Source organism: Taurulus bubalis (assembly GCF_910589615.1).
Source record: "Taurulus bubalis genome assembly, chromosome: 10".
Lineage (NCBI taxonomy): Eukaryota > Metazoa > Chordata > Actinopteri > Perciformes > Cottidae > Taurulus > Taurulus bubalis.
Window position 1 is genome coordinate 12,771,783 of NC_136598.1, and position 12,268 is coordinate 12,784,050.

A 12,268-nucleotide genomic window follows, 5' to 3' on the forward strand; every position below is an offset into this window, starting at 1 on the left:
TATATTTGGGGAATTTTTTGCAGAAACGCTTTGGATTCATATCAGAACCGTGTACTTTCTGTACTCTTGTTCATGAGACTACAGAACACACTTTTGTTCTTGTCCTCTCCCGCAACAGTTTGAGTGTACATGGATGCCTATTACAATACCTTTTATTCACAGATTAGGCTTCATAGATGTCTTATCTTGTATGAAAAATCATAACTCTCATATAGCGTCTGTAATTAATACAGCAAAAGTGTTTAATAATGAAATAAAACACTTAATATAATACTGAATTTTTTTTTTTTACAGGGCCTCCCAATTGACCAAGAGGCTAGATTTGTGAAGAACGTTGTGCTCTTGTCAACAATGTAATCATGGACACATTGGTTGTTTAGACATGAATGATGATGACAAGATGAAAAAGTCAAATCCACTAACCATCTTGTTCATTTTTAGAGCATTTGTTATATAAAATAAATGGTTTATATTTTGAACACCCTCACTTTATGCTCTTATCACAAATACAGCTCACCTATTGTGGAGAATTGGGACAAATCTGGTCCTACCATAAAAAAAACAAAAAAAAAACAACATACTATTAATACTAATCAACAAAATAATAAAAAAAAATTATGAATCTGTAAGTGGCATTACTCCTGTTATTGAAATTGCACTTAATTAAAAAAAATCTGAATTCACATCAAAAAGATTATTTGGCCAATCCTGTTTATAATGCCTTATATAAATGTGTATGTGTAAAATAATCAATGTAAAAACACAAAACCGGATGTGTCTGTAAATTAGTGATGTGTCCTTTCGTGTCGATGCTTCGATGCGCGTGTCGAGTAATCCAGGTAGATTTTGTTGAAGCGCGTACCGAGGCTTGTGTCAATGACGTATGTGGTGACGTTCGAAGCCTCGCGAGCCGGCCGTACCACGTGACTGATTCAGAATATATATATATATATATATATATAGTTGTTTTTTCTTGTAGCAAGTTGGCACTACAATCTAAATGTCGTTGTGCAACCCTGTCGTACAATGACAATCATAAGTCCTTTACATACATTGAGATTTATAATCGATTGTGGTTGCTATCAAAGTCTACAGCAAAGGTCCCGCCCTGGTGAGGTTGTACCTCTTCAGTTGCATCTAGTCTGTGCCTATCCATCCATAAAGACATTTTCATTTAGGAAGTCGTTGTTCCACAATTGTGCATTATGTGATTGTAAAATTATTTCATTGTTTCAGCCAGTTCAATTTTAAAGTTGCATTCGGCATTAAAAATAAGTCTGTCAGGGAAAGCTAATTTGATATTCGTGGTTCCTCCATGAAAAATGAAAGCATAGACTTAAATTGTGAACAAAGTTCTAGTGATGATACAGAGGGAACACCTCGGGAGACGCTTTCCATTTTAGTCTACAGTCGAACCCAAAACTGAGTCTCGAGTGTAAACGTTCTCCAGCTGACTCAGTCGGATCAAAAATATCACGGTTCTTCATGTCTTTGGTTACATAATTAGTAGGTAGATCATAAATGAGGGTTCATATTTTTCACACTTACTTGGTCTATAATTGTGACCGGCTCAGAAGATAATCTACTTGATGCTTCTTCTAAGTCTTCGTCTCCTTCATGCCCGTGTAGGAGACTAGTGTCCAGCCACAGCCCGCTTTTAGTACACCGTCGGAACCGACAGGAAACACTTTCAGGAGGAATAAACAAGATTAAGTTGTTTTTTATTTTTTATTTTCTTAGAACAAAACAATTCTCCCTCTGCATATCTGACACGGAAACGCAGAACTGAATGGGCATCAATTAAAACAACAAAGGAAAGAAAAAAGTGAGCTATAATAAAAGTTCCAAAAGACAAACTCTTTTACAAAAGGATGTTGTCCACTGCTGCCGAACCACCTGAGCATAAAACCAAACCATTCAGACACTGTAGAAGCATAATACAAAAAAGTAAAAAGGACAACTTAATATTGAAGACACACAGGTACTGATACTCTAGAAACACATCTGGGGCATAAATATTTAGACTTGTTTTATGCCTGTTGGCATTCGTTAGATCTGCTTAATAGACCAAATATGAGGCGCTTATACTTTATGGATCAATTGCATTGTGAAAACGTCTTAGGATTTTTTGAAGCGTTTTTTTAAAAATCTAATTCCTCCAGGCGCGTTACAAGCAGTCGTGTTCCAAGTACATGTGAACGTGGGAATGGTGGGCCAATCTTCGTCTTACTGGCTCCGAGGGTGCGCTCAGTTGGCGTGCTGAACGGTGGAGAAGCACAGCTTGAGGGTGTACGGGTAAGGACCGGCTGGAGGGGGAGAGAGAGAGACACACAGATGAGGCTTCAAGAAACATCACCCTGAGAGGAAATGCTCTTCCTTCCCATTTAACCGTGTTAACACATTATTTTTTGTTTTTGTTGTTGTAGGCTGCGGTACAGACAACTAAATACACAGAACCCGGATTCATTTGAATTAGACATCGGTGAAAAGTAATCTAGTACATTAACTCAAGTGCTGTACTTAAGTACAAGTTTGAGGTACTTGTACTTTACTCAAGTATTTCCATTTCTTGCTAAGATATACACTTCTTTTCAACTACAATTCAGAGGCACACAGTCATTTTTACTCCACTAGACATGTACAACACACAGCAGAATAAGCTTATGGTTACAAAATACAAATACTAGTACAGTACAAGTACCTAAAAAAAAAAAAAGGTACTCCAGTACAGTACTTGATGAGCCTACATTTACTTGGTTATATAACGTTCCAGAGTAGTAAAATCCCATCTTAAAGCATCTAAATTGTATAAACGCTGTACAGGTATAAGAGTCTGTACCTCAAACAACAAGTCTCCTTGGATTTCTTTCCAATTCACGTTTTCAGTCTGAATTTGTGCGAGGTTAGGGTTCATGGGAACAGTTTCGGTGTCTTACCCGTACCTGCATTTTTCATCTGGAAGTGGTTCATCAGGGCCAGGGCCTCCATGGCATCGTTGATCGACTCCCACTCCAGCAGACCGGAGGCACTGCGGTCGCTGGGGGCTGCGCCACCTGGTGGTTAGGAGTCAATTACACCACACGTTCCAGATACAAGCATTTTTCCATGTGCAGTGCATGTCATGTGATACAGCAATCGTTTTTCTTAACATGTTCAGAGTTTTAAACTTCACAAAAGCATATCCCCAATAAACAGAATCAAAGCAGCTTACTCTTTCCTGTGAACATTTTGACGTTGACGGGACTCTTGACACCGAGCTCATCACAAATCTGTAAAGAACACAACATGAACCATTAGGGACTGCGAGCACCACAGCTTTATTCTCACAGCTAAAGCTTTCTCTCAAGATACTTTCATGGCCGTAAACACATTCATAACCTACACTAACCAGTATTAACGCTTTCTACAGACCTGAGTAAAGATCTCTGGCGTGACGTCTGGCTGGGCGTTGAAGAAGTGCAACACGTTGCTCGGGTGCTGGATACGGTTTTTGGCCGCTTGCTCCGGCGAGGTGAACCGGTTGTTCCTGGAGCCGTGAAAGTCCTTGAAACTGCTCGAGCCGTCGTCTAGCTCGTAGCACTGACCAGGGACAATGGCTTGCTGCTTGGACACGCTGCAAGGAAGGAGGGTTATACGTTTTAAAAACTTGCATTTTTCATTTACAAATCAGGAGAAACAGCAGTAGAGGCTGGATTATGGCCACACCTCATGCCCTAACAAAAGGGGCTGTATATTATAAAAAGAGTTATTAGCGGTTGTTGTGCAGACTTGTACCCCCCCCCCCCCCCTCACTTCCCAAGGAGTTGCCAGTACACACATTATTTCTTCCTTTAGCAGTTTGTTTGACCTGACCCCTACATTTCTGGAATAAGACCAGTAGGTTTAATCTGCTCGAGGCATCGTACTTTATAGAATGGCTTACTCCCTCTGGACAACAGAGGTTTCTGGGCCTAGACGGATGAACTCACCACACATTCAGTCTCTGTCCGAAGAGAAAGTTGTTGTTGAGGTGAGTGATGGCGCGATCCACTGCATAGCAGTCTCCCATTTCCACCATGGCTGCCCCGGGCTTACTCTTCATGAACTTCACCTGTGGATGGGGACACAAGACAGGATTGACCGGTGCCCTTAAGAGACATTAAAGACTCATTTGGAGACAAATCTGTTGGGTTTGAGGTGATGGTTTAGGGCAGTGTTTTTCAACCTTTTTTGAGCCGCGGCACATTTTCTACAATAAAAAAAAGATAAATCCCGCGGCACACCAACAACCAAAAAAAAATGTCACATTGTAGCATATATGGTAGGTACTTATTGTGCTACCTACTGGCATGGAAGAGTATTTCATTACTAGGCCAGCCACTATATTGCAGGCTCAGACTCAACAATGGAAAATTATTTGCGGCAACTAAATAATATTTTTTGGGACCGATTAAATGAAATTGGACATTTTCCCATGGTACACCTGACGATCTCATGGCACACTGGTGTGCCACGGCATAGTGGTTGAAAATCACTGGCTTAGGGTAAGGGTGAGTGTGGTTATGGGAGGTACATTTTCCAGTTACGCAGCAAAGCCCATGTCACAACTATTCTACTTTCTTTTTTATTTACACAATCCTTGACCCATAATATGACTTAGGAAATGGGAGAGACAAATTGGTTTAATTCCAACTAAAAGCTCAAAGGGAATTACAAAGAGTTATTTCACGTCATGCGATTGTAGATCATTTTCTTGTATGTATTTCATGTTTGCCCTTCTGAAACATTGCGCTAATAACGTGGGAGCTTGTAAATCTTTGTCGGCAGCCTCTTTCCCCTTCACAGCACTAATAGACACATCGACTGTCAAGATACTGACCCTTTCCACGTTGCCGTAGAGGCAAAAGATATTGAAGACGCGGTCGGCGTTCATCTTGACGGGCTCCAAGCCGTACAACATGACAACTGGAGACTCGGCGTGGCCACCGTACTCGCCAGGAGGAGGGGGAGGAGGCCCGTAGTTCGGCCCGTAGCTTCTGCCTCCGCGCCCCCTCATTGGTGGACCCATGCGACGCCCCTCATAGGGCGGGGAACCGTAGCTCTCATCGTAGCCGTGGTAGCCACCACCTGAAGAATGAGGCAAATGAGGGAATGGAATAAATTGAGAAAAAAACAGAAGAGTCAACTCGAGAGAACCATTCTACGAGAAAAGTGTCACCAAGATTTGGTCCCAATATCTTAATGTCACAGCTAAAAATTGTGTGGAGGACCAGTTAATACAGCAACCATACTTCAAGTTTAATAATCCACAAACAAAAAAGTCCTGTAGTCCTTTTAAACTTCCAGAGTATGGAAGACAGAAGCAGTTTGCTCTCGTTCCTCTGAAGAGCCTTACCGTACTCTGGAGGGTGGTCTCCCAGCAGAGCAGGCTGCCTCTGGCGCTTGTTGGGGTTGGCATTGACATCCTCTGAGACCAGGAAGACAAAATAAGGGGTCAGGAAAAGAAGAGACGACAATGGGATGCCTGAGCATTCATAGTATGTCATCGAGAGACAGCATTTGATGTGGGACGTCACACCATAAAGTAAATCATTTGTCATGGGTAACTTTCTTTGAACATTAATATAGCAGATAACAACTATTGTCTCTGTAAAGATAGTGGAGTAATGTCTACCTCAGCAGTTACAGCTGAGCTTCTGCGCTTGGTTTATATAGCCGGGCCAGCTGTGCATGAGTGTCCCCATTGGCTAATGGTCGCCACTCTGCACGGCTCTCTTCATACAATATGATGCTGCAAAGTCAATCTTAGTGATTTACTTTGTCTCTATTCAAATTAGTTGATGGAATTGGGAAGAGAGGTGCCATCACAGACACAATAAATATATTTTATAAATTATATACAATACGACTGAACAGACAGGCATAAGCCTTTTCAGTATATATATGCCTATCCTAAATATCAAACAAGTCACTCTATTTAGCCATGAGTAAAAGTCTGTACACTCACACATACCTGGATTGCTCCCATTGCCATCTCCATCACCATCTGCACAGGTACACAAGTCATACACAATCAGAATCAAAGAAGTACTTCATTTTTTCCCCCTCCCTCGGGCAAATGTGAAATTACCCCTGTTAGAATGTCGGGAGTGTGCAGTAAAACCACTCATGACAAAACGATGTGTCCTCATTTGAGATGCATTTCAGGATTTATAAATAGATATAGAATTTTAATTAAACATGAGGATAGCTTGGTACCTCAGCGGGTAACCAACCGGGCTCTTACAGAATCTAAAAGTGATTTGGCAACAAACTTTTGTTGGAAGCGTTGGGACACCTGCGACCAGTGTGGCTGCTGGATGAAACGCTCTCCTCACTTTGTAATGAACAGGGTTGGTCATGGCCCAAGCACATCCGACATGAAATCATATCAAGTTCACACCCCGGATTAAAAGCATGATTTAATTCCCCAAAGAAAGCTGGGGAAACCATGTATAGATGAGATTCCTGGGACAAGACGTGACGTAGTGAACAGACATACAGCAGGTTTGAGTGACATTAGAAAACCGCCAGCTCCGACAGAACCCCAATCAACACCCTCTTCCAGAAAGAGAAAGATTAAGCCTGTATGAGGGGGAGGGGGAGAAATGGAGTCATGTCAGTCTTGTGTGGCGATGTTGGGTGCTGGGGCTTTGGGGTCATGTGGTGCTGTGCAGTTATGTTCCCCGGGGAGGGTCTCGATTTACTTACTGCATGCTTACAAACAGTGGGGAGGAAGATATTTGCTGTAGCAGTTCCACCACTCAATTCATTCCATCCATCCCACACTCTTATCCATTTCCTCTTTTGGGGAGAAACAACTCCACCGCAGGATCGATTCACTGGTTTTATCAAGCTGAAACGCCCATTGGTGGGTGGGTTGGTCGGCCGTTTCCGTCCTTTTTGTCCCTTTTTTTTGGAATAGTCCGCTTAGCGCCCACTGGGAGGCCTTGAGGCTGCCATAGAGCACAGTTCAGTTGGGAAGCTGGCTCCTCTTAGCCGCAAATTGCCAAACCTGCATCACATGGAAGGCGTTACACAGGTTCTAGACTTTAGAATAAATAAGAAAAAAACTGCACTAAAAAAAGAAAAAAAAAGGAATAGCTAAACAGGGATGCATGTAGGAAGAAAATCAGAGGGAGAAAAAGATGGAGAAAGAGCAAGAGAGAAAAGCTGAATTCCACATAAAACCCCAAAAAAAAAAAAGGCCCAGAGTGTGCTTGATGGTGTTGTCAGCAGTGTCTCGTCTTCATCAGTTGTCTTGTGTTGACTCCAATGTGGCTGGCTACAGCTTGATTCAAGGGTGCGAGTCGTCTATTGGATCAGTTGGTGGGGGCGCCAGCGAGTGTGTTGCTTGAATGGGTTTTTGTGGTCAACAACGCAGCCCAAATCAGTACAGGAAGGGCCGAGGCATTTTCAAATGACGACTGGTTAGTATCAGTATGCAGTCAGTCGTACTGAGATGTCAGTCTCTAGCTTCTGTTTGGGTGGATGCTGTGTCTTCTCTGGTATCAGTCTCCGTTTGGTGTAGACAGTGGGGGGGGGGTGTAGATGCAAGCTTTGGCCTGCTTTCAATGTGTCATTCGCTTGTGTCTCGAAATGGGTAAGAGGAAAAAAAAAAAACGAGGAAGGGCTTCAAGTGTAGCTTAGTACCCCACCACCCTCTAGAAGTGGCTCTTCTCTTGTGCTGGAATGCAGAGACGAGGAATGAGTGGTATATCAGTCCTACATCGGCATGTTGAATGGGTGGTGTCTTGTAGTTTGTCCCCTCGTGTCTCGGGGGACATTTGGCCCTCTGTATGATAGTGGCTGTGTCCTCGCTGAAGAAGTGGATACTTGAGATGGTGGTTAGAGTGGTGATGTTGTCAGCATGTATCAGCCTCGCTGTCCTGTGCATGTTTTTGTTGGACTTGCTGATATCACCGATTTATCAGGAGGTAAGAGTTACATGATGTTGCAGATGTTCTGTTTACCGACGCTGGTCCATGCCTCTGTCCTCACTTCTTAGACAAATCGCACTTCAAAATAAGGCTGCAAGTTTGAGTTTGGCTAACTGCTCTTTTGTCAGAGCCACTTTGTTTTATATCAAACTCATGTTTGAGCCGGTTCTCTGACCACACATGCTCGACTTTAGTATGTTGTTGGTAAAGTTTAAAAACACAACGAAAATGGGAGAATTTAAAAAAAAAAAAAAAAAAAGGTAGAAGTTAGACAGTGGAAAAGACCAGGATCTGTCTTATTGGCAAAGAAATGTGTCTCCAGTGACTGTCTTTCAAGTCAAAGTTGAAATACATGTTTCATTAACGCTTCAAAAAATAATGTTGCTAACATTTTGAACTTACGAACGCAACATTTAGCGGTGTGGTCAGGAGGGCAGGAACACCAAATGCTACTTAAAGAACACTTTGCATATTAATTTGTTTAGGTTATTAAAACAATCACTTGGCAAGGCCCATCAGACAACGACACTGTTTTCTGCCTCAGCTTGTAAACGGTAAGCAAAACTCTGATGCACTGGAGCCCCATGTCATCAAGTGTCACAAGGCCTCATTCTCTCGTTTGCAGAGAATTAATATTTGAAACTCCCAAAAAAAAGTCAAATAGAATATAAAGCTGAAACACTTAAAAAAAGCTTGAGAGTAATCTTTCTTTCTGCAAATGTGTTCCTGCCATTCTTGCCACACTGCAAAGCTCTTAAACACACAATTATGTAGCTGGAATTGTGGGTATTCATTTCACATCTCATGTGACCACTAATTTCTACAGCTGGATTGTTTTGAGTAATCCAACCTGAATATTATTCTCATCGCACCCCTGCTTTCCCCCAAACCGGCATACAAACTCTGACCGTAGTGGGTTATCGGAAAGTACGAACCACGACAAAAAGTAAGCCCAAGAGCAACACTTCAGTCATAATGCCACACAAGTTCTTCCCAAAAAGAAAAACACTACATATCAGCATTGGACACAATTTAAATCCATTTAGTGGCATCATCAATGAAGAGTGTTGCTGAAACTTCCCACAGTAGCAGCAAGGATGCTTAACATCAGGCTTTTCAGCTACAAAGCAGGTGGAGTGTGTCAGATGTTTTACCTGGGCCTCCGAGGTTGGGGTTTGTGTAGTCCCAGGTGTCTTGGTCATTCTTGAACACATTCAGACGAGTGGGCTGAGGAGACATAACTTATATGAATGCATGAAGATACAAACAAGTGGCTATTTATACACATTTAGACAGTAATAGAACATTTTAGATCCAAATTGTGAGGCAATACGTCAACCCAGAAAGGTAACATTCCAAGCGAAGCTATGGTGTTTGTTTGCATTATATTGTGCAGGTGTTTGTTGTTCCGTGTTCAGCGCGCCCATGTCACCAAGGAACACTGGCTGTGCATTGCAGCGTTACCTTGGCATACTCGATCTTCAGCGTGCAGCAGCCGGAGTAGATGTCTGCTCCGTTGAGGGACGCCTTGGCCCGCTGGGCACTTTGCACGGAGTCGAACGTAATGACAGGAGTTAAGGACAAGACGGGGAAGTACCAGGTTTTTTCTTTATGACAGGAGTGAAGATTTAGACCAGATTTACCAAAAGCCACAACAACAAAACCTGCACACAGGATTGTTGTCAAGTCTACAGAGATACAAGTGTCCACCACAGATAGTCAGGTACTTTTTCAAATGATCTCCACCTCGATAAAATACAAGTTTGCCTATGCATAAGCCTCCTGATGATCGACAGACATCGCCAGCCAATCACCAGTTCACTATGATGAACAGGGTTTTATCGTTAGCATCTGTGACATACGCCCACATTCTAAGACTGGTTTGTACCAGAGAACTGGTGTTTCAAACTGACAAAACCCACCAGATAAGTTCGCTCTGATAAAACTACAGCAACAACTATTTTGTGGTAATCAACAATCAGATTTGTTGTCAGGTAGCACCCCATTAAAAAAAGGATATTCAACCATCGCCTGGACGCCGTTCTTCCTGAAGATGACAATTCTCTGGACAGGCCCGCAGTTGTTGCAGATGGTGTAGAGGACGTCCTGTGAATACATGTACAACACGGGCCAAATGTTAAGATCAAACAGTGAGCATAACACTTTAGCATGTGAAAATGTGATCAATCGGTTTAACATGCAAACTATAACAGAGCTATGACGATTATGTGCAGATTTAGTTTGTTAGTAGTCAGAAATCTATATGAAGCCACAACCTCTGAGGGAGAAACAAAGCGGAAGTGTCAACATCTCCAGTTCCTCAAATGTCTTTATGTCTGGCTCTAAAAACCAAGTGAATCCTCTCAGACCCTCAATGTTAAAATGCCCAACATTGCAGCAGAAATAAACATGTTGACACCCTGCTCCGAAAAACTGGAAAATGTCTATAGCTAATATGATCACAATTCTAGTACAAATATGTGCATTTACCGATGTGATGGGGTAGATAGGGTTCATGATGGTGAGCAGGAGAACATTGTTGACACTTCTCGAGTCATCGGAGTCTCCTGGCCTGGAGATCTTCTGGCTCGTGGAGTAGTTGATGAAGGCCGGATGGCCGGCGATGTATACTTGGTTGTCTGCAGCATAGGTCACGGCTGTAGACGCCCCGTTCATGTCTTCGTACTCCACCAGCGCCTGGCGTTTCTTGGGCATCACCACCACATAGCTTAAAAAAAAGAAAAAAAAGAAGCGGTTAGATGAGGAGGCCGATGCGGTTAACTCAACTGGGTCACAATTGCAGCCGGTTGCTTGCTACAATTTTACTTGTAACTTCGTATCTTGCCAGCAAAAGGTTAACCCATGTCACCCAATATGATTTGGACTGTGCTAATGGCCCAGGTTCTCTTTTAACATAGTTTTCCAACACAAATGGAGTTGCTCTCTTCCTCTACCTGATTGCTCCAAATTCTTGCAGGGCCTCCACCAGATCAGCTTCTGTAACGCCGTCCACCAGTCCCCTGACGTGCACCACAACAGATGGAAGGGTCTTGTGTGGGTCTTCATATCCCTATGATGAAGAAAACAAGTGAATTAGCATGTTGAGTGTAAATATTTAGTTATCTGAGGTGCATACATGCTTCAGAGCCCTCCCTGATGCAATCTTGTGGTCTGTTCCCTCCGACAACACGACCACAAAGTATATAAAGAGATGGTAAAATAACTATAAAATAGAAGGAAAAATATGTATAGTACTACAATGCAACATACACAATAATAGCAGTAATACTAAGCCAACAAAAACATAATAGTAAAACATCGGTCGGACTAAAAGTTATTCTACTTTAGACACCTGAACACTGAATGACCTTTGCTTGTTTTTATTAGGGTTTTCGCAGTGTGATGGTTACCTTTACTCGAGTAGCGACTCGGAATACCTTTTCCATCTCTAGATAGGTGGAGATTACAGCTGCTATTGGTTATTATTCGTCCCGTATTGACCTCAAAACATGCCAATTAGCTAACCTCATGCTGCAGCTGGGGGTGGGGTATTAATCGCCACGCATTGTTTTAATGTTTCATTTAATACACTTTTCTCCAAATGTTGGTTACTTAAAACCTACACGTGGCGTTACAGTAAAATGTTTCCCCGCGTGAACGGCTGCTCGGATGCTAGCCAGCCTCGTTGTCACAATGTAGAGCGGTTAGCTCGCGGCTAGCATGTAGCTAACTACTAGAACAAAGCCAGGCTCAGGCGAGGCCCGGTCAGAGCACCCGCCTCAAACGATCCCACCGGGGCCGCACAGCACAGGTATCTGTGCGGATAGTGTTTCAGGGGGTGTCTTTGTGAGGCCCGGGTGTGTAATTACGTGACAAAGCGGAGACAACCGGACAAATCCATCACACTAACAGTATATCTTACGCATCGTGACACTTTATTTTAGCCAAACGCGCGTCTGAATGAACGCGAATTCAACCACGAACGCAGCGACCGAGCCGCGCGTGTTCGTCCGGTAACTTGTACTAATCTTCCACTGCGGCTCTCGCGCACACGACTCACCGTGGCCATTCCGTCGGTTTTCTGTCGTTTCGTTGCCCTACCGTCCTCGCTGTAGTAACGGCTCGCTGCAGTAGCCATGTTGTCCCGGTTAAAAAGGATGGTGGTAGTGACGCTAAACTGAAATGGACGGAAAAGTCAAGAAAAACGAGGGTCGTGTGTCCACGCCCAGTATAGCGGCCGCGCGGGCCGTGATAGGCTCAGGTAGCCGTCGATCTATCCGTTACTTGAGTAACAGCCAATGGGGGCGCAG

The 12,268-nt window shown here is 43.1% G+C and overlaps 1 protein-coding gene across 2 annotated transcripts; it reads right to left on the minus strand.

The window, feature by feature from the left end:
- Positions 1-1,722: 1,722 nt before the first annotated feature.
- On the minus strand, positions 1,723-12,123 carry LOC306742948 (heterogeneous nuclear ribonucleoprotein L-like). 2 transcript variants are annotated; one of them, XM_079225407.1, is made up of 14 exons: positions 12,019-12,123; positions 10,913-11,028; positions 10,449-10,686; positions 9,979-10,064; positions 9,423-9,519; positions 9,113-9,185; positions 5,993-6,025; positions 5,375-5,446; positions 4,859-5,106; positions 3,969-4,090; positions 3,412-3,613; positions 3,212-3,269; positions 2,943-3,053; positions 1,723-2,306 (listed from the first exon to the last, which is right to left on the minus strand). In XM_079225407.1, the coding sequence occupies exons 1-14, from the start codon at positions 12,094-12,096 to the stop codon at positions 2,248-2,250; spliced, it is 1,593 nt and encodes a 530-aa protein (XP_079081533.1). In that variant the 5' UTR covers positions 12,097-12,123; the 3' UTR covers positions 1,723-2,247. The 2 variants fall into 2 exon arrangements, with proteins under 2 accessions (XP_079081533.1, XP_079081532.1); XM_079225406.1 differs by having other exon boundaries at positions 2,937-3,053.
- Between the last annotated feature and the right edge of the window lie 145 nt (positions 12,124-12,268).

Excerpts from the sequence above, each read along its gene's own strand:
- LOC306742948 (XM_079225406.1), bottom strand. The coding sequence starts at position 12,096 with ATGGCTACTGCAGCGAGCCGTTACTACAGCGAGGACGGTAGGGCAACG. Across the intron at positions 5,107-5,374 it reads AGACCACCCTCCAGAGTACG|GTGGTGGCTACCACGGCTAC; the intron begins GTAAGGCTCTTC and ends CTCATTCTTCAG. Across the intron at positions 3,270-3,411 it reads CGCCAGAGATCTTTACTCAG|ATTTGTGATGAGCTCGGTGT; the intron begins GTCTGTAGAAAG and ends TGTTCTTTACAG.